The sequence below is a fragment of the Aptenodytes forsteri genome, unplaced genomic scaffold (assembly GCF_000699145.1).
Source record: "Aptenodytes forsteri isolate BGI_AS27 unplaced genomic scaffold, ASM69914v1 Scaffold251, whole genome shotgun sequence".
In the NCBI taxonomy this organism is placed as follows: domain Eukaryota; kingdom Metazoa; phylum Chordata; class Aves; order Sphenisciformes; family Spheniscidae; genus Aptenodytes; species Aptenodytes forsteri.
This window is the reverse complement of record NW_008794082.1, coordinates 158596-181539: the sequence shown is the minus strand read 5'-3', so window position 1 is coordinate 181539 and position 22944 is coordinate 158596. Positions and strand designations below refer to the sequence as shown.

At 38.4% G+C, this 22944-nt stretch overlaps 1 protein-coding gene across 1 annotated transcript in view; it reads right to left on the bottom strand.

The window, feature by feature from the left end:
- Nucleotides 1-281: 281 nt before the first annotated feature.
- Nucleotides 282-22944, bottom strand: part of CD47 (CD47 molecule) — a 31685-nt gene continuing 9022 nt past the window's right edge. Inside the window, exons 3-12 of the mRNA XM_009272775.2 lie at nt 19178-19528; nt 17763-17810; nt 15442-15531; nt 12109-12210; nt 11629-11721; nt 10967-11062; nt 9063-9155; nt 7228-7259; nt 4874-4898; nt 282-763 (exon numbers count right to left, since the gene is read on the bottom strand). Coding sequence (XP_009271050.2) covers nt 705-763; nt 4874-4898; nt 7228-7259; nt 9063-9155; nt 10967-11062; nt 11629-11721; nt 12109-12210; nt 15442-15531; nt 17763-17810; nt 19178-19528 — 989 coding nt within the window. The 3' untranslated portion in view covers nt 282-704. The remainder of the gene's footprint in view (nt 764-4873; nt 4899-7227; nt 7260-9062; nt 9156-10966; nt 11063-11628; nt 11722-12108; nt 12211-15441; nt 15532-17762; nt 17811-19177; nt 19529-22944) is intronic.

Genomic DNA, 22944 nt, shown 5'->3' with positions numbered 1-22944 from the left:
CAGCATGAAAATTACTAGCTGCTGTGCTCCATAATTCCAGTGCTGAACTAGGCTCCAACAGCTGAGCAGTTTCTCATCAAAGAATACGGAAGAGGCACAGAGAGCTCTCTCACTGAACTAAAATACTGGCCACCAGAGCATACATGACTACTGCCCATGGAGAGGAATACTACCATTTCATGGAATTAGGAGAACTCGGTCAATAACTTGAGAGCTGGGAGTAAACTTTGTACTTACGCAACTTTGTGTATAAGCATTTTATTTATTTTTTTATAAAAGTTTTGCTGAATGTCAGAAAAGACGTATTTGTACAATCTCTACTTCCTGCTTGTATCATAGACATATGACCATACCTTGCCCATGCACACAAATAAAGAAAACAATAGTCTAAATGGTATTGCAATCTTTGGGCTGAGCAGGCCCATTATCAAAGCAGTGACTACTGATAGTTTTTGAAAATAATACCACTAAGGATTACTGCAGGGAGACTCTGTAGTGGGCAAACAGTGCTTTTTATATTCTCACCCTCAATCATACCATATATACCATAACAAAAGTAAATAAAGATCACATGTGGGCAAACACACATGTTCCTCGCTACAGCTGCTGTGACTATAAAATTACATTATTTATATCAAAAGCACTTTTGCCACACATGCAAAACAATTAGTTTCCTGAATTTCTTCTCTTTGAGTAGTGCATCTTCAAGGCCACGGTGTATCAACAACGGTGTACTTTTCACATATCACATAGCTCTGCAGTTCTGGGAATTAAAAAAAAAAAAAAAGATTGTTTGGGAAGAGCAGCAACATTTTGTGCCGCCTACCCAAGTTACAGCTTAATAAAATGACTTATTTTTATTTCAAACTTTGAAGGCACGCTTAGCACTCAAATAACGGAAAAGAGCGGTACTAACAGCAAGTGGTGTTTCAGCCTCTCCACAACAGAAAAGCAGACGCTGTCTTGGAGCTCTGACTCACGAATTGGAATAAGCTGTAGCAGCTCCCAGCCTTAGCTGTCTGGCCTGGCCTGTCTTTACTCCCAATACTGGTTTACTTTCACATGCCATTTTGTAAGCCAGTGTGCTTCAGCATCTGACTCATCTCCCCTTCAGTGTATGTGTGAACTTTCAAGGGAAGGTTAAGGTAGAAAGCAGGTAGAGCTCAAAAGGTTCCTGCCTCCAGGTTGTGTGTCAGAGCCCTTGCCTTCTATCTGTAAAACCTTCTGTTATTTTTAGGAGCCATCTTTCAGGGCAGAAAAAGCAGACAGACTTCTAACCCTACCCTAAAAGTCAAAATGAAATGGATAATTAGCAATTTCTGTGCTTTTAGAAGCTCTACCTCAGCACTAGAAGAGGAGGCAGGTTTTTATAAGCCTACATGAGACCCAAGAAGAAGCAGTCAACTTAGTTAAAATTGGATCTCCAAGCAAAACTCTACCTTGTTCTTCAGCAGTATGCAGTAACTGTATTGATCCCATCCTTATCTCCCTTCCGGTCAGTTTTGAATGCAACAGACTGGCAAATATCTCTTTCCTGATCTCAAACCGCTGCCTTGGAGAACAACCAATAGCCATTCTGAAGCAGGACCTACCTTCCACTCCTCCTACTTCAGATGATACTAACTGGCATACATTTTATCAATGCATTTAGGAGACACCAATGCAGTTCTCCTTTGTACTGCAGAAGTGCTTGTATTCCTATTGTTTAGAAAATGAATTTATGGCATAGAATCATAGAATCATAGAATCATTGAGGTTGGAAAAGACCTCTAAGATCATCGAGTCCAACCGTCAACCCAACACCACCATGCCCACTAAACCATGTCCCTAAGCGCCTCATCTACACGTCTTTTAAATACCTCTAGGGATGGGGACTCAACCACTTCCCTGGGCAGCCTGTTCCAATGTTTCACCACTCTTTCAGTAAAGACATTTTTCCTTACATCCAATCTAAACCTCCCCTGCCGCAACTTGAGGCCATTTCCTCTCGTCCTATCGCTTGTTACTTCAGAGAAAAGACCAACACCCACCTCGCTACAACCTCCTTTCAGGTAGTTGTAGAGAGCGATGAGGTCTCCCCTCAGCCTCCTTTTCTCCAGGCTAAACAGTCCCAGTTCCCTCAGCCGCTCCTCATAAGACTTGTTTTCCAGACCCCTCACCAGCCTCGTTGCCCTTCTATTTGACATATTTGGATGAATCATGTAGTAGTCATAAGTAACATAAACCTAGCAGTACACGGTATTTGTAAGGCAGCCTGTTTTTAAAATCAACCGATATACCTTTTTCCAATTAGGGCTGATTAGTACCTCATTTATTGTCACACTGTCAATTCATGCCTTCTAGAAGTGGCATGATATAAAAATATTTCAAGTAAATTAACAGATTTGCAGTGACCTTACTCTTTATCCTGACCAGCAAAATGTTGTAATTTGATGCAGAAGTACTAGGCAAAGGGTGTAGTGACACTTCATGACAAGCTTGCTCAGTTTCCAGGAAGAAACAGAAGTACCCACAGCATCAACAAGTGCTCTTTTACCCTACTCCCATGAAAAGGAAGTACAGCTTCTGAATACAAAAGAACCAATAAAAGACTGTTTTCATTTTCAAAGCCTGAGCATCTAATCTAAAATTTAAGCTCTTCAACAAGAGCAATCTGGCCAGGCAAAGTCTGCTACTCTTCTGATGGATATGAACTGCAGGAACCAAGAATCTTCACAAACTTGGCTACCCGCTTTAGGTACCAGTTTGGGAATTTTGGGCCAAGTTAATACAGTCCCTCTCATTTCATGGCTTATTATGTATTAGGAGGAGTCTATTCACACGTAGTTGGTGTTGCAATCTCACAGGCCGTTATAAAATCAGAAAGGACTAATCCCAGCATTGAGGACATTTCAAGTCGGAAGAAATCTTAAGTTAGGCCAGGACACTGCAACATACATCTTTCTTTACAATATCTGGTAGATCTTTAAACATCAAGCATAACCAATGGGCAGAAACCACAGCGTACCTTTAGATCTTAAAGTTCAAAATTCAAGTTTGTCAAAAATAAGCTGAAGTTATTTAAGCAGTTCTTAAATTCTGTTGTGTTTCAGTTCTGTTCATTTTTAAACACTACTATCTGACCCTGAAAAAATAATAAATTGAGTGAAATCTGACTGGAATACAAACAGTCTAACAAAACCCAGAGAATTTAACTAACAACTAAAGGGGAGGAGGGGGAGAGAAAGTCTACTTTTAAAGCACTTCCCTGTGAACTTCCATGGGAGATCACCAATTAAATATGTAGAGAAGGCTTAGCCATACTAACAACAACCAAAAAACCTACCTCAAAAAACAAATACAACAACCCACCACCAAGGAAACAGTCCATGCATCTGAAATACTATATAAGCATAAAGGAAGTGTACAAACTATTTGACTTTCCACTTTTGATCAGAAACATACTAATTAATAGTTCTGACTCATCCTCTTCACTGTTTAGAAATACACATTCTTCCCCTATGTATAATACAGAAAATAGGTATTCTTTATTTTCAATGAAATATAATTTGAGTAAGAACAGCACCTGCACTGAAACCTGTCCTCCAAGTTTTACCATATTAGCACTGTGTCCTGGTTCCAGCTGGGATAGAGTTAATTTTCCTCCTAGTAGCTGGCATAGTGCTGAGTTTTGGATTTAGCATGAGAATATTGTAATAACACACCGATGTTTTAGTTGTTGCTAAGCAGCGCTTATACTCAGTCAAGGACTTTTCAGCTTCCCATACTCTGCAAGCGAGGAGGTGCACAAGAAGCTGGGAGGGGGCACAGCCCGCAGGTGGTGAGCGGTTGCATCACTTGTTTTTCCTGGGTTTTGTTCCTCTCTCTCTCTTTTTTGTTGTTTTCCTTTTCGTTACAGGTTTTTAAATTATCATTATTATTATATTTCAATTATTAAACTGTTCGTATCTCAACCCACGAGTTTTCTTACTTTTGCCCTTCTGATTCTCTCCCACAACCCACCACGGGGCCGGGGGGAGGTGGGGGGGTCAGCAGGCAGGCAGGCGAGTGGCTGTGTGGTGCTTCGTTGCCCACTGGGGTTAAACAACACCACACTGGGTAACTCTAAACATCAAAATCCCCAAATACATGTTAATTAAAATAAATAACTGGAGATATATTTGGACTTACCATCATTCTAACATCACTCCTTTTGCATCTTTAAAAGCCAAGCAAATGGATTAGTAATGAGTCAAACAGCAAGAAATGCTTCATAATTAGTATTAAGATTAATTCTAAAATTTGGGTTAGAACTTGCTACTACTCAGCATGCCAATTAGTGAACAGAAAAGTAAAAAAAAAAAATAAAATTAAAAAAAAAAAAAATTCAGAGTCATCCCTTTCTCACCATAAATTTCCCCCATCTTAAGCACTATCACGAGTTTCCCAACACCATGGAAGAGTTTCTCCAACCCAAAGAAATATCAAAGAACAGAGTGACAAGGATAAGTTTTGCTATAATCGTAAGTATTCCACCAAGATAAATGCTCATGAAGAAGAATTAACATCAACTTTCAAGACCTGTCCCTCTTTTCCTCTTAAAAGTTGGACTTTTTGCAAAGCAAAGAGGGTAGATATAATACCCTGAGATATTAGATTTGTCCTAAAACAGTCAAACAATGCCACTGGCTAGCAAGCACAGTAGCGTAGAACAAGGGGTCTGGAGCTGCAGGCATAATTTCATCAAGAGATGAAACTCTTACTGACTCAGAGCCACATAAGTTGACACACCGATCTGCCATCTCAGTGCTGTTGTATTGCGAACTACAAATATTTTTGATCTTTTTCCATAATTCATCCCTTAATTAGAAGATAAGCCTTGAATATCACCTACCATTTAGTGGTTCTTCTACAGCTTTCTGCAAAACATTTAAAAATATATATATGTATAAAAAGCCTTCATGTTTACTTTTGGCTCGCCACAGTTAAATTACTCTAATTGACATATACAGTAAGTAGTGATTCTACAAAAATGAAGAAAGCTGAACGTTAATAAAATTAATTACTAGAGGTCTGAAAAAAAATAAATCAATCAATAACTGCATTCTCCAGGTTATTTTTTCCCCACTGTAAATTTTTTCTCAGATTAAATACCTCTAGGTGGCAGCAAAAGGCACGCAGATACTACTTTTAAGCTCTAAAACCTGATTATTTCTGTGATTTGATCAATAGTTAGAAATAAAGCAGCACGACTAAAAAAAAAAAATAGTAGCCAAGCAATCAAGTGTAATCTCCTCAAAAGGAAATACACCACAGTTGTGCATTTAATCTGGTAGACAATCATCAGAAACAACACACGCACTCTACAGAAATGTTAGAAAAATCAATAACTGGTTAAGACAGCAGATTTCAAAATACGCACCTTTTCCCCCTCAGACTCAAGAAAATACCAAGTATCGTTTTGTAAGTGTGCCCCAGTGTCAAAATCAAGCACTTCACTGACATTAATTTTTCACTAGCCTTTAGATTACACAGAATCAAAGTGTATTTTCAAAATTACTTCACACCTATTTATTGCCTCGAAGTACAGCAATATATGCTGAACAGCCCTTGATGGAAACAAGCAACGTACTATTGTATACACTTAATTTTCCACTAAGTCTTTCCATAACTTCCATAAGTTCATGGGCACAAATTATCATCTGAATTCCTCTGTATCTGACCCTCCACTAACTGCAGCTGCAAAAATCATGTTTTCAGTGGCTGAGATTTCCAATGACCTGTAAATTTTAAAACTTTCTTTTGATTTCATTCCTGTCTCCAATTCAGAGTAACATGGTGTTCACTACTACATAATTGTGGCTATTTCTTTATTTGTCAAATCCTTGCTGCAGCATAAAACCACCTTGTGAAGAGAACAGCTCATAAAGAGAATGGACTTCCACAAAGGATGTTATTTAGCATGTTAGTTTCTATTTCAAAGTTTATTTACAACCAAAAACTAAGTTAAGAAAAAAAATCTCCTCTTGCTCTGTTTGCTTCCATTCTACAAGTAAACATGAGCATGTTAGATAAAGGCAAGATTGCATTTTGAAAGAAGCGTATCTGTAATACACTTCTCAGCTCATTTTTATAATATAATAAACTTTGTGAACCTCCTCTTTTTCTTTTCTTTTTAATTAAACTCCGCGCACTTATATTCCTTCCGTAAAGTAGGAGACCAATCCTCTGAAATACTGTTCCTTAAAATGAAAATGGATGAGAAAAAGCAAAGGAAAAAAAATAAAAAATTTCTGTTGTCCTAACTGCGGTCAGCTCTCCTGCCCCACTGTTAGAAACCATCTTTCTTCAACAACTGGGTCTCAGGCTGTAGACTGAAGAGGAGACCTGGAAATCTGTCTCAAATGATGGCTGCCAGCAAAGAAATGGGATGACTTAGTATTTGCCATGCTCCCCTGCTACAAGGAAATTTTACTGGTATTTTACAGTTGTGCCTCTTTGCCTGCTTCTGCAAAACTCCAGAAATCAGGCAGTTCACATTCATGGATCACTAGAAAGCACTGCCTAAGCCTACGAAAATTACTGTTTTAGGAATGATTACTTTAGAATTAAAAAAAACTGACTGAAAAACCTTCTTTAAAAAAACAAAGTGCTTTTCCATTTGTTCTGTGTGACCTAAAGACAGACACTCTGCTTTCAGATGGTCTCATCAAATTAAGAGGCATTATAGGAAAATAAGAAAAGAAAAAAAGATCAAGGCTATAGCACCCATATAGCTGGGAATTCAAGAGAATATTAAAGGGTTCTGGTATAAAAGACCACAGGAAAAAAAACCCTAAGTCTTGGTTCTAAGCCACCTAGATAAAAACATTCAACAGTATTCTGCACTCACCTTTTTCATTAAGGTGAGCAAAAGGTCTTTATAAATTCATATGAAAAAGTGCATTGTAAAAGAACACCAAACTTCCCTTCACATCCACCACCTTTTTGTGACAGCCCTTGAAACTCCATTTGGGCACAACAGTCGGAGTAGCTGTTAGGTAAGGGTGGCAATTACAGTACTATAGACACACTCAATAAGGACAATGAAGACCACCAACTCACTCAACATTAGACATCTGTTACACAGCCAGAACTTTTGCTTGCTACCAACCTGGTCTGAATTCGAACTAGTGCAGAAAGGTTCAGTATCTCACTACAATCCCCTGAGCCATCTAGTCACCCCAAATTTATTAATTTTAAGCTTACCCCTGGACGAGGATGATCTTTCATTCTGGAACCTAAAATAATTACAAAAAAGTGACCAGGCAGATGAATAAATGTCATGATCAACCGAGTAAAAATATCTACTGGTAAAACTTGGAACAGAGTAGCAACACACAAAATTGAAGCTTCCCATATCCAAAACTACTTAATATGATGATCTGCAAATTCTGAAAGCCTCTAAGCACTCTTCTGTTTAAGAACTGAATAATCTTATCACATACAGTCTGTGAATTGTCTCACTCATGCATTTAGCTCTAAAATTGAATTATGCTACACGCTATTCTTTGTGCTTATTTTGGTGTGCTGGAATCTACCCCAACAGTCACATTTGAGTTCTTCAGCCAGCATAATCAAACTACAAATGCAATATTTATGCAGACCATTAGCACACAGCATCAGTCGTATATACAAGTAGTCCAAAGTCAATAAAAATTACTTTTATCGTTGTTAAAAGGCTTGCTTCACCTCTGTCACATTTTTGACTCATCTTCATCTATCTCAGATATCAAATATTAGGCATTCTGCCTTAATTTCTTCTTTAATGGATATCCTCCCTGACTCGGGGTCTATTATTTCTGACCATGCCCACACATGGTATGCACATACTAAACCTGGAAGACTGCATATTTCAGTGCAGACTAGGGACTGCTCTGACTGTATACACATCAGCTTGAATCTGGAAGCAATATATCCTCAATTGCATGGTTCTGCATCCAAACTAACAAGCTGTTTGAAGAGCCTTCATGCGCAGCTAGAAGCAAATAAAGTCACTCTGCTCTCAGACTCAAGCTGTAAAGTCCACATAATGTTATGCTGTGGTGTGCCAGCTCAGAGATGTCTGCACCACATTCCAATCACACAGCATTGCTGTGTTTTTTGCTTATTTAGCAGGCCTGACTGGCTTTTATACCTTTAAATCTCTCATCTTTTTGAGATCTGGTGAACAGACCAGTTTCTGAAACAAAGTATTGCTATTCTTTGCTCCTGGCTTTTAAAATTAAGCATAAGAAAAAATAGGATTCACTAAAATGAAAGGTGTGCATTCAAATTGCTCTTATTTTAACCTACCTCTAACCAGTGGAAATCACTAGGCAGATTTTGCTTCTTTAAATTCATATTCTGATAAGCTTTTTTCTGCACCATCCCATAACCCACTCTAGAATCCTTGAAATACTTCTGCTCTCTTCGTTCTAAGCTTCAGCTAGCCAACTGCGTAAATGCAGAACTTAAACAGCAACATCTGTCCTACAGTTGAAACACTCTTACTTAAGAAACCTGGCTGTGTTGATCTCAAGACAGCTTATAATGATAAACTGTAAATTTTGTTACTCAAGATTCCCCGCAGTCTCTGTGAAACAAAGCCACTATATACAGACAATTTTTCAGTAATTTTTTCAGCTATGTAATTGTGAAATCACACCTTATGTTCAAATAAGCTATGTCTACCTCTGAAAAGTACAATAGAGAAAATTGCTCTTCCTGTGTTGATCTCAAGACAGCTTATAATGATAAACTGTAAATTTTGTTACTCAAGATTCCCCGCAGTCTCTGTGAAACAAAGCCACTATATACAGACAATTTTTCAGTAATTTTTTCAGCTATGTAATTGTGAAATCACACCTTATGTTCAAATAAGCTATGTCTACCTCTGAAAAGTACAATAGAGAAAATTGCTCTTCTGAATATTTAAGTGCTAAAAAAAAAAAGGCAGAATATTAGGTGCTACTTACCCATAATAAACATGTAAGCCAGACTAAGCAAATTCGAATATTTAAGTGCTAAAAAAAAAAAAAGGCAGAATATTAGGTGCTACTTACCCATAATAAACATGTAAGCCAGACTAAGCAAATTTGCAATAGCCATAATAGCTAAACCAGCAATCAAAACAGACCCATGTAACGGAGGACAGGCTGTTAAAAACACAAGAAACTGTATCATCTGACACAAGTAAAAGCACAAACTTCTATTTTTTTATATAATTGAATACTAAAATAAATAAGCCTGATAAAACCAGATGTGATTAATTTATCTTTCAAAGCTATCCCAGAACTACTTCAGCATCTTTCTTTTTCTGTATACATTCTTTAATGATAGAGAGGCATTTACTGATTTATCCTGCTTAGCTGTATTATTCTACTACAGTTTAGCTATTCTTCTGTCATTCACTGCAACTGACAACATTCTTTCATTAATTGTATTTTAAATTTAAACATCCACCTTCAATCCCAATTGTTTTGAACTATAATTGCATTAGATTACAGAATACAATACTGTTACTGATAAAACAGGGTAAAAAATGGGAAGAAGGGAGCAGAATATGAGGGTAGCTCTGAGGCAAATCCACCACAGATAACAGGAATGCTCCATGTTTACAGGGATATCACAGAGCAGGAACAGGCTATTACAATCTAACCATAGTTCACTACAGAAACTCCTTGTTCTCTGATCCTTGTTTCCAGGGACTTGAAGTCATTGCAACTACCAGTGAGCTCAACCTAGGATGAGCTATTTCTACTGACACTTAAGGGTCATTCAGCTAAACTTCCAGAGATACAGATAACATCTACCTTATCTGACCTGTGAAAAGGTCACCCTGAAAAACTAGGGAGACCTTCCATTTGAGAGCGTAATAAAAACATCCTCCATTTTGTATTACTCTAGAGGATTAATGCTTTACCAGAAATCTCCCCTCAGTTTATTTTACTATTACATTTGACAACACTTAGGTGCCCCTTACAAATACTTCTGTAAATACTAAACAATAAGCATAAAACTCAAATCACAACTTCATTGAAAGGTCTATCATTTCACCCAGATTAGACAAACCTTTAGAAACCACTTCAAGGAGAAATTGTTTTTCTTAAATCCCCAACCAAATAAACGACTAAAATGAAGAATGTCTCTACAAAACAATAAATCAGGGATATAAAGTGCTTCCAATAAACACGAGTATGTATTCTACTACTAAATATACTGCCAAGGATGCCTAGTCCTAAATTGACCCTTTCCTCTGCAGTGGGGTTTTCTGGTGGGCGGAGGGGAAGGCAGGCAGGGGAGAAAGGGAGGGTTAGAGGCAGGGATAAGGGGTATCACTGTGTGCGGTGTTTAGTTGGTGTTCCTTTACAACAGTGACTGTTTTTCAGTGCTGAAACAGAATGCCAGCCACAACCAGACTTAAAACAGTCCAAGAACACTTCCAAGTTTACTGTCCCTGCATTTGCCGTCTTAGGCTGTTTCAATGGTATTCGTTTCCCAGAGAGTCAGTTATCACTCACATACTAGCGGAGATTAACAAGGAATTTCTGATTTATTTATTGAACATGAGAAAATTATTATGACTCTAGTTTAGTTTCTAAATACCCTAGGCCTCAGTAAGAATAACAGTAATAAAGGTCAATGTTGGTTTTAGGTTCCCCTTTAGGGCACTAACTGTTGCAAAATTTAAAAAATTAACTTTTTTTTTTCCTGTTAAGCAACTGCTCATAGAATGCAGTCATGCTGGATATAGTCATACTAATGAAACTGCTATATGTAATACTGCCTTTGGGCTATTCTTTCACCAGATAAAAGAGCATTAACACAGTACAGTACATTTACAGAAGTTACTTGCTAACACTCAATGTAGTGAAGCCATTTTCACAGCATTTTAGTGTTACAAATAAAGAAACATCAGGTACAGACAAAAGTAAAAAGACACTTTTACAGAAGATAAATTGCTTACCTGAGACACACAGTGCAAAACCAACCACAGCAATTACATAACCAAGAATTTGCAAACCTATCAGAGCGAATGTTGCTTGTGGTAGACTATCGAAAACTGGGAAAGACAGAAACAAAATTGTAATTTTTAAAGTTTAACTACAGAGACACAAAAGGTAGATCATTCACATGAAGCTAGAAATCAGATTCTCCTAAATTCCAAGCTCAGCCAGACAGTGTGATAACAAAACTCACAAGTCACTGCAAGTCACTCAGGGCTCTTGTATGTATACACACACATGCATATAAAAATATATGTATATATAAATAAAATTATAAATAAACCACAAGTAGAAAAAAATGAAACGCATACATTCTGAGAGTTAGTTATTCATCCCAGTCCCAAGACCCAGTAAGGAAGAGCAGGGATCACTCAGATGTCCTATCCTAAATCTCATTTTTCAAGCAGGTAACTTATACTTCTTCCCTGAAGCAACTTAGCCAAACAAACACAGGTTAAACATTTTGTTTTGAGATACTAGGAAGGTCAGGAATCCAGGATGCTATCGTCACCTGTTTATATAACAATGAAAATGGTATGTAGATTATGGGGGGGGGGGAGCTCGTTATTTTTCAGTTTTTCTTTCAGTATGTTCTTGAGCTAGTGAATAAATTAATACTCACCAATTCCAAACATAAAGTATTGAAGTGGTACCAAAATCACAGCAGGAACTACAATTAGGCCAAGACCAGCTTGATTCTGTGCAGTATAGCCATCTGCAAACATGTATGTGGAAATTAGTAAAACAGAAATCCTTGATTGGAATAAAGCACAAAGCAACAAAAGTAAATCATTAGTATCATCAAGTTTTTAGGGTCCAGAAAAAATCCCACTGAAGCACCAGAAGTCACTCCCTAGCCCCTAATATTCACCCAAGGTAGCAGGACAGAAAACAGAAATAAATTTGGAGTCTGTATCTCCCTATGATCATCTGAGGGCCTGACAACCACAATGCTGTTTCTGTTGTATTCTGTAGTATTTTTTCATTTTAAAATTAGTAGATGGCAATTAATAGGTGGTATTAACTTCCATACTACTGCATGGAAGAGATTAATTTGTGCTCTTATTCCCTTAAACTAGGAAGACAATTTTAATACACTTACCTTGGACAAAAAGAACAGTGCCTACAACAGCAGCAACTGTGAAGATGATACCTGCTACAATCATGCCCATTTTCTTCTGAGGTACAATTTCATATTTTAATGCTTAAAGAAAAAACAAAGAGAGACAGAGAGGAAAACAATCAGACATAAAGATTCTCTCACTAAAATACACAGGTTTTATGATTAGGACTGTTGTCCTAAACAAAGAAACAAACTCCTAAAAAATTAGAACTATATATATTACCAAAATTTCATTTGTTTTCATTGTTTGATATGGTTAATATGGCTTACTCAGATAAATGAAACCTGGCATTGGTGTTCTAGTCAAATTCTTAATCCACCTTCCATACAATTCAGGTGATATGTTATCAAAACAACTTTGGGACATGGTACAGATTAATTCAAGTAGATGTGCTACTGACATTTAAATAAGGTTAAAGTGAATTTGTTACTCAGATGAGTGTCAGACAGGGATTTAGAAATTCCAGGTTTAATTCTCTTCCCCGTGACACTGTGTGAGCTCAGACGTATCACCTCTGTCCCCTAGGGAACAGGGTGATGTTCCCATCTCACCACAATGCTTTGAGGATGAGCAGATATGGCATGACCTACATGTTCAGATGCCATAGACAAGACTAATTTTCAGTAAAACTGCACTGCTAAATAGCTGCCATCTCAGAAATGGTTGATTCCAGTGGAGGGTTTCAAAGCAGCAGCACTTTAGTAGTCTTTGGAAAAGAAGGAACAGTACAAATACAACATCATAATAAGCCGTGTTTGCTTCTGCCTTACACACTGCTAAAACTAAGACACAAAAAAAAGCAGCTCTTGCACCGAGCTTGAAAATTAATATACCAACAATCTTGGTACATGTTGAAATTGGTAATCAGAAACAGAGAGTAAACAAGTACTGTAAGTAACTTCAAAAAGAAAAACAAGGAGCACGTACAGAATTAACATCCCACTTACATGCACTGTGTTAGCACAAAAAAAATATCATGAGGATACAGTAAATATTGTAGAGGGTACATATGACAAAATCTTTAATAGTATCTCATCTACGGAAGGGTTACAGAATACTCTCTCTTGTAGTTAAAACTCTGCTTTTCATTATATTCACATTGCCTAACACAACAGGACCCCAGTCATACTCTCAAGTACCAAGTGTCTCTCAAATGACTCTCAAGTGTCATGTAAACCAAAAACTTATTTGGAATAGTAGTAAGAGTAAAAACTTCCTGCATATCTGTACTGGAAATTCACATTTTTTCATATTATAAATACGCTAAATAAGGAAAGCAAGACACAAAGGCAAAAACAAGTAATGGACATGCTATACTTAAATCCTAAAAGCTGACCCTGTAAGCACAAAACCCAAAAAACTCCACCCCAAACCAACTGACCAAAAAAAAAAAAACCCAATACCCTCCATAAAACACAAACCCAAGAAAACATATATTCTCAAGTGTTACACAGAAACCCAGTTTAACAAACTATTTAAAGGCATACTGTAGCATTGCTGGATTCACAGGTTAACTAAAACAGTGCAAATTAAAGGAAAAAAAAAAACCAAAAAACCCAACAAAAACAAACAGTTAAGTACACCCACATTTATTAAGTTAGAGGTAGCACAATTACTTTTCCCCACAGAGGTCACAGACCTCGCAATAAAGTGCAGAGATGCAAAAAAAATCCAAGCAGGCTCAACTTACTCCTGTAAATGACAGTGCTTCTCCATGGATGTATCCATGCTTATTTCAGGACAATTATTACTTTCCTATCAAAATGCTAAAAATGTTAAAACTTCTGCTACAAATGCAAGGCAATGACAATTCCTGAACATATCAGAGACTCCTAAACCATTATAAACAGTAATGAAAATCAGGAATCTAACACTGTGGAAATAAAGTAATTTTTAAAATATGTATTAGTTTTCAACCTTTGACCATGGATGGACCTTTGAAGAGTCACAAACCACTTTCAGAGGTTCATGAAAAGGTAATAAAGGAAATTATATATAGATGGCTGAATATATGTGATTACTATAAATCACTGAGTGCAATTCCTTTCCATTTCTAAGCAGAAATTTTTTATTTGTTTATTTTTTAGAACTCTACAAATTGAGAAAGGCTGAAAAAACCTCAAAGACTGATGTAACAAACTGCACCACAGGGAACCATCGGAAAGACTAGCACATAAAGCACACTCTACATTGCATAGATGTTGGACACCAGTGTATAAAGAACATCTAAGGATGTCTGACACTGGTGAATGTATTGCCTCTAAAAACATTTAACAAAATCATTGATGCCGGTGTTAAATTGTAACTCAGCTACTGCTAAAAGACTAATGAACAATTTTACATCAAGAAGAGAGCACCATCCTTCTCTAATATTGATTTTATGACCATAAAATGAAACATGTTTCTAATGATTCAGTAATGTCATGGTGAACCAACAGTGAAGAAAAGCTTCCTTGTTCTAACCAATGACAGTAGACATTATCAATTATAGCCCACAAAAATTACACACATGCAAAGAAACTCATTGTTTGCAACAGTACTGGCAGCAGAAACATCACCACACAGCAGACTAGCTCTAAACACAGACCCTTTAGGCTGCACGTCATACCTTTGTCTACAAAGACATACAGCTGCTAAAAATCTTATCCCCAGGAAGCAAGCCCTGGCTTCCAAGCAAACAGAGCAGACTGACCCAGATCCCACTGCTTAGGGCTAGACGACCTTCAACACAGTCCACACTGCATGACTGGGGCACCATGTGGCATGCTGAAGCCCCAAAAAACTCACATCTTTTTGATGAGGTCATGGTTTTTTTCAGTTCAAAGGTCCCAAACTCTGCAAATGCTATGCCAGACTAGTGTTTCGTAGCTTGATGCCAAAAATGTATGTTATGTGTCCTGAAAGAGTGCAAGGCTCACTGAAAAGGAAATGGAAGACGATGCAGCACAAAAGAGTGTACCTTGGTGTGCTCTTATTGACCAGGCCTGTGAGTAATAGTGCTTATTAGGAACTATCGAGAACTGTATACGAGTTAACTCTCTCATGGTGTTAGCTGATTCATGCCAAAAGAAAGCCCAGAAATGAACATAAGTAACACAATGTGGATGATCAGGAGAGGATTCCAGAGCAAACCAGACGCCAGGTTATTTGACAAAGCAGACGTACCACCCCTCTACGTATTATCTGGATCAATTCTACCAGACATCTTTTAGATGTAAGCACCGTCTTTCATCTTACACGGATGCCTTTATGCAAACAAGTGATTTCGGGACAAATCAATAATTGCAAAGAATTAAAGAGTCAATACTTACCAATAACACTTAACTGAGCCGAACACAAAATAATAACTAAGAACAGCAACGCTATGATGATAGCTCTTTCCACTAGAAGAAACCATGATCCTAGAGAATAAACAAAGAAAAATGGTAGGAAGAAAACAAAAACCGGAGTTATTAGCTTTACATTTATTGCTCCTTTTAGGCTATGCTCTAGATTGCTCAATACTGTACGTAATAGTTAGCATTAAGAGTTATAATAGGCTAAGAAAGCTATGACTTCTACCTATGTATTTTTCACTCTGATCTTGTGTGTGACAACCTGTTTTTCCGGTATTTCTAGCTACCAGAACATTTTCCAAACTGGAGGTCTTAACTTCCACTGCAGCAGAGGATATGTTTATGCTATTGTCTGGCAGTACAAGCTCGTTAGCTTGTGGAACTACAAACAGCACAGTAGATGAGAAAAATAGTGTATTTAGGCTAAGCAGGGAAGCTGGGCAAGATACGAAAAGTCCAATTTGATGATTCCCCAGCTATTCTGTTCTACCTCCAACTGCTGTAATTCCTGAAGAATTCCACATGTGTGATAAGGAATACAGGAGCTAACCTAAGTGAGAAGGAAACACTGCTCTGAATTTTAGAAATCATACATGTTCCTTTAGGTCTTCTCACCATCATCCATTTAGCTTTTTTTCCCCTGCATCTTGGGTGCCTTAGGCTGTTCAGTCACTCGTGCTGTAAGACCGTGTAAGCCACCTTCCAACATAAAATTCTGAAAATACCTCCACTGAACTAGAAAATGCAGTTGATTCTTTCATCTCTCCTCATAACTTCCATTTAGATTCCCTCAGTGGAATCCAAAGTCTCCATTTCTTATATTATACTTGCCACCATTCCTCTGCCTGCACACTTGATTCCAAAGAAATTTCTGATCTTCATCTAGATGCATACTCCTTGCACTTACTCTCCATATTTAAAAGCCGTATCTGCAGCTCCAGAAACATGGAATTAAGGAGCAATACCTCACAACTTTCAATGCCAAGTAAGTACCTTGAGGACAGTTTTAAATTCACAAATTCCCCTCTTCCCCCTCCCCCCGCAAGGGGTCACAGAAGATACTGTGGTTACAACATAAATACAAGGCAATCACAAAATATACTAAAGGCAGAGAAATGGAGGAATATTTTTGAACTTCCTTATCGCCAAAAGAAGCCTAATTTAATTAATTGTTTAAAGGAAGGCTTTTTGCTTCATTTGCATTTTCAAAAAAGCAACTAATACTGAACAGTAACTTCAATGCACAGCTGCCATTCTCTAGATAAGCCAAATCCTACAGGCAAATCCCAGCAATGCTGTTCAATGTAACTAAGAATTATTAATGAATTGAAAGTATTTGCAAGCAGACACTAAAGCAGCTTCACTTCCTCTGTAGAGTTTCCAGATGACACTACCAGGTATTACAAATAGGAAAAAAGCAGCCATGAAGCCTGGTATCTGCTAGGACTTCAGCATGCAACATGGAACCACATACAGTCCAGTCTTAGAGTCTAAAAGCACTTATTATATGGAAATGCTTGCAATACTGCTGGTATATGCAACATGCAAGTAAGAGAAACAGCTGAACACATTTTCCTGGTAATACTTTTCCGTTACTCTGGTGCTTCATAGCAATAAAGTAAACTCCTGGCAAAAAGTATTCTTTTGAGAGCCAATATAAGGAAGTCTGTTCCAAACCAACAAGAGAGACTTCCAGACATGGGGGAGCGGGGAGAAGGAGGAAGGGAGGGAGGAGGAAGGAAGGGAGGGAGGAGGGAAAGGAAACAGGGGAGGAAGAGAGGGGAGAAAAGAGAAGGAGAGGAAAAGAAAAAGGGGAAACTTTATGGTCACTCTCCTGCGAAGATAACTGATCAGGAAAGAGTGTGGCCAAAGGCAAGGGTACTAGCATATAAGTCTTGCTCACTCTGCTACCCACTTCCTAAGTGAATCCAAGAATTCTGTAAAGATGGAGAATAGCTGGCTCTTATAAGACTATCTTTGTAAACGCATCAATTGCAACATATTAGTGACAGCATGAATTCATTGCTCAGAAATGACAGTGTGAAGACTGGTACAGGATTTCCATTATTCACTAACCCTTTTCAAAACTCACTTGCTACAGTTTCTTCTATTAGCTTATTATCTCAAGAGTCTCTCTAGAACACTGAGGAACAAACAACAGAAATTATGCAGAAGCATTTAAAGAGAGAACAAGCAACTCATTTACCTTCAGCTAAACCCTCAAACATAAGACTAAGTTTTACATTTTCTAGCTCTCAAACCTAATGTGACCTCGCAACTACGAATTCTTCACCAACCAAGTTTTTCCTTTGGTGTTGGGGTATTTTCCTCGCCGCAACTGACAACTAGAAAATGAAATTAGAAAAAATTACATCAGTTTCCTGCTTTATAGTCTTTATACCTTCAAAATTCTAAGCACAGAAAAGTAAAAAATAAAACAATAAAACTTGCAAATGGGACTTGATTCTACTACATCCTCAAGCCTCGTTTCCTCTTCTAGAGCTTAACACTGAATGGCAGTCCAAACAGGTTGAGTGAGGAAGAAGTTGTAAAAGAAGGAAGGAAACTGCCTATACCTCTTCCCCTGTTTTTGCAGTGTTCCAAGAACTGAATGATTTTGTAGCATCCTCACTCTTTCAGTGGCTATGCCCCTCTCAATCCATTTCAGGATCACGTTTTGCAGGGTATATGGTTAACTGAATAATTAGACCCAACTGTGAATTACACAGATGTTTGCAGCAGGACACAAATAACATCTGTTTGAGCTTCATAAATATTTTAATGACAAATGCAAAAATTAATAGCAAAAACATCCTAAGACAATTCTACAGTGTATGGGTAAGACTCCATGTGCTACACATATGTAACATATTCAGTGCTTCTGAGAAGCTTTCAAGAAGCAAGAAGCAAGTTTCCTGTGCAGAACAGATAAATACACACATATGTTCAGTGAAACAGTCACTTCTGCAGAATACTTGACAGACTGCACATGTACAGCAGATCCCATTATTCAATAGCTGAGGCGCTAGAGCACATGGGCTGCGTCTGACAAGATATGGTAAAATGGCTCACTAAATGAGAAATTCATCACTTAGTCACCATTATTTCAATTTAACATCGTCTTCTGAAGATGACATTTAATGCTAGACAACCCTAACAAGTTACTATCTAGTAGTAGCATTTTCAACCTCACTGGAAAACTGCATACCTTCAGATCAAGTTTTAGAGTTCTCATACAGAATTTATATTAGTTCTATCTGTAATTTTTCCAGCATAGCTAAAGATTGCAAGATGCAATTCTTCAAAGAAAAGATCTCTGCAGCTACCGTGATGGATGTATACATCTCAGTATTACTAAGATATTCAGAATATGTTTCAGTATGTAATGCAATAACATGAGCGTGCTGAAAATCTTACCAACTATATAATCTAAAAGATGTGGGAAAGCATAGATTTCACTGTATTAGACAAGTGATCTTCAGACATTATTACAGAATGAAAAAATGTGTTCAGATCTTTCCCACAGAAGCACTCCCCTATAACTTAATCCAAAATAACTCCTATTAGCATTCAGGTTAGAAGGCCTGGGTGCTACATTTTTTGTATTTTCAATTTAAAGTAATACATCGTCATATTCATTATTTTTCTCTCTCCCGTAAGATTTTGCTTTTTTCTCTCCCAACAGATTCTAAAACAATGGCAGGCAACTCACCTGAGTGGTTTCTAAGTTCAACTCTTGTTTCTCCTTCTCTGTTTGATTCTGTTACTTCACAACTGTAATTCCCAGCATCTGCTTCTGCACTCTTAAGCATTAGAGAGGCAATACCCTTGGGTAAATCCGCCTGAGATACTAAGTTAGCTGATGGAACTGCTGGATCTCTGAAAAACTGCTGTTTTGCTCCATCAAAAGAAAAAATTATTTTTCCTTGTTTTCTCCACGTAACAAACATGACATTTGCATTGTCCTCCTTTAGATTAGTCACATAGCAAGGTAAAATGACAGTTTTATTACAGTCAGTTCTTTCAACAACGTCTGTCACGCTAAATATCAACTGGGCAGAACCTATAACGAAAATGAAAATTGACACATTCAGAATTATTTAATATACAAGAGAAGAAAGAAAAAAAGAATTACAACATGTGACTTGGGAAAACAAAACAAACTCTCCCACGAAACCACAAAAAGAAACCCATGCTTTAAGGGAGTAACAGAAGAAGGAAAAAAGGCATAATTATAATTCTACCACAGCCCCTCTACGCGGACATAGCCATTCTCACATCCATTTAATGTATAGATAACATAACCTATCATAAATTTAAAAAAAAGTAATAAAACTTTGGGCTGCCACTTACTTGGACACTTCCCCTAATTGCCATATGCAGAAATACTGCATTAAGGCCTGTTTTCTGCAAAGCATACACACATAACATTAAGCACAGGTTGTCCCACTGATGTTCAATTTTTTGCTGCTGATCACACAGGTATCTAAAAACGGAGGTCAAGGCATCAGCTCCACACAAGCATCCTTTACAGCTCGTTAAGGGGGGGGGGGGGGGGGGGGCGGAATCTACACTTCTGAGAGAAGGCAGGCAAGGCAGCTTAGTCAACAAAGGTTTGTCATTTGTTCCTTCTTATCTCTGAAGGTGGAGCCAAATGCCCATAGGTTTAGACTGTTTCTTGCAAATTCTCTGTCTTCCTTTCCGATGGAGGAGGCGCACACAATACCATATATTAAATAAGATTATTACTTACTTAGTATTTGAGTGTATACACAATAGAATTGAAAACGGAGAATTTGTAACAACAAATGTCCTGTATTATAAATCGCTGTGATTAATGCTACTAACAATAGCATTCAATGCAGGTAATGAAAAATCACCACCACACAAGATTATATTATCACTGCTGGTTTTTATCACTTCTCTCCCACATTGCACCACAGTTCTAAAACAGTAGTACTGACTGACCACTGTTTCAAGAAAGATCTAAATCCTATGCCAAGATTTTATCTGAAATGAAGACCCATTCATCTGTTCTTGAGAATAACAAAAATTATACCATCAATATTTAAATCACGCCAGGAACCAGAAGAAAGAGGTTAATTAAACTAACTTGACTGCAAAATATGAAGGCTTTGAATCCTAAATTTTCCATATTTTTCCTCATTTGTGTAAAATTGTAACTTAGTTTAATAGCTGTCCTAATAGCCATTGCTCCCCAAAGTCCCAGTGGCATTCATCATTCAAAATGCCTGATTATGTCCACCTGATAAAACCAAATACAGGAAAAGATATGTACTGTAAAACAAGACCACAACCCCTAATACTGTAAGCACACAGACTTACAAACTGGAGTAGCTCCAGTGACTTCTGAGGAACTACTGGTATTCACATGTCTAAATCAGCTCAGAATTGTGATATGTATTTGATGACTAAATCCAATTAGGGGAAAGGGAGGCAGAAAAAAAAAAGGGGGGGAATCAGTAAAAGTTGTGTCACTACTTGCAGTAGCTCATTTTTTTCAAAGCAAGTCTCAGATCAAATTTCAAAAGCACTGATCCTTGAAACATTCTCACACAAGTCATTGGATTACTACTGAATATCAAAAGCCTACAATAAACTGACTAAATATGCATTATGCATGACAGCACTTAACAATGAAGAAATAATTATTCTCTGGTTTACTCGTTATGTTGCATTTTTCAACTGTACCTCAAAACATAAAAGTAACAAAAGCAGAGCAAAGGGAAACTGTACCCAAACCCCAAAATACGCACTAATGAAAAATAAATGCACACAATTAAAAGCTGTAATGCTTCAGTGGTTCCCTGAAATAATTTTCACATCTGTTTTATTTTAACACTACCTTGGGGTAGTGTTGGGTTTTGTGTTTTTTCTTTTTTTTTTTTTTTTCCTCCTTTAGAGCTAGCACATTTACACTTTGTAGGAAGAATTTATTCTCTGCTGGCTCCACCACTGAGAAAGGTGATTTTCAACTAAAGGAAGCAACCGTACTCCCAAATATTTACCAAAGTGAATAAAAAACAACCATCTTGAAGGAATTAAAACAAATTGATCACGATTTTCTCGCTAGTATTAGCACGGAATGGCAGGGAGCTGTAAATTACTGATTCCACCGGTTTGCTGCTGTGTAGTCTACGAGAGCTGGCATATTTTGCCTGAAGCCAATGAAGAAGTACTCATGTGAACTGCTCCACCAGCAGAGTGCTGGGGAAATAACGAGCAGGCTGCAGACAGACGCCGACAGAAGCAGACAAATATTTGCAGGTTTTGTCCTCTGCAAATCTGGCTGCTTTACTAGAAGGGGTTGCTGGCTGCTATCTCACTAAAGGGAACCTGACTGCTTACTACAGATGATATTTCCACTGTCAACAGCCGACGTTCCTCTTGTGATATGAGGAGGAAGTCATCAGAACCCTTCGGCAATAGTTCCCAAATCCTGCAGGCAGTGGACTACTAGGTGGGCTCCTAGCTTCAAACTTTCTCATGGATTATCAGCTTAGAGGTGTCACATAAAGGCGACAATTTTAGAGCCTTACACTAAGCAGTTTGGGGGGCCTGCTTCTGAAGAATATGCAGTTGTGAAGCTGCCACAGAAAGGTTGTTTCAAATGACATATGCAGTGCAAATTCGGGAATACTGCACATGATGTCAAAATTGGCTAAGCTTGGTAGTTGCACCTGATGGACACTTGCATTTCTCACTGACTACAAAACACGCTCGGGCACCCAGCATTTAAGCCAGTCTACCGCTAACTCAGGAACCCAGACATGAATTTAGATACTAGCTTCAAACGTGCAGGTTTAGATGTGCTGCTTCCTGACAGAAGAACAATCTAGCATTTGCACCTCAGTGAAAGTGCTGTAATTTTTTTTAACTCTCCCTCCCCCCACTGAGTTTCTTCTTGAGGCACGGAAAAATAAGAAGTTAGATTGCGAGATGTCATTTACACATCCACGACACCCAAACTTTTTTTAAGATCAAGGACTGCCGTCAACCTTAGAAACCGTACAGCAGACGACCAGTTTGATCATCGTTATTTCTTCAAGAAAGCACATTAAGCCAAGCTGCCCTAATGCTACTAGGCACAAAAAGACGAGGAGCTTTGCGCTGGTCACGGCGTCCCTCCTCTCCCCCGCAACTTCTGCAAGAAGCAACCCAGCCCCAAAGCCGGGGAGGATGAGGGAAGCGGTAAGGCGTAGGGCTGGAGGAACAGCCCCCCCCACAACGGATGGCGAGCTACAGCTAAGCAGACCGCAGTCCCACACACGCCTGCTGTCACCGTCGCTGCTCGGCTTCCAGCCGGGAGCTCCGGGCAGGGGCGATGCGAGCCTCCAGGCCGAGCGGAGGCAGCTGCACTCCCCCCCGCAACCGCGGCGGCAGGGCGGGTAGGTGCCGCTCCGCTCCGCTCGCCCCGCGGGACCGGCCGCCTCACGTCCCGCCCCCCCACCCCCCACC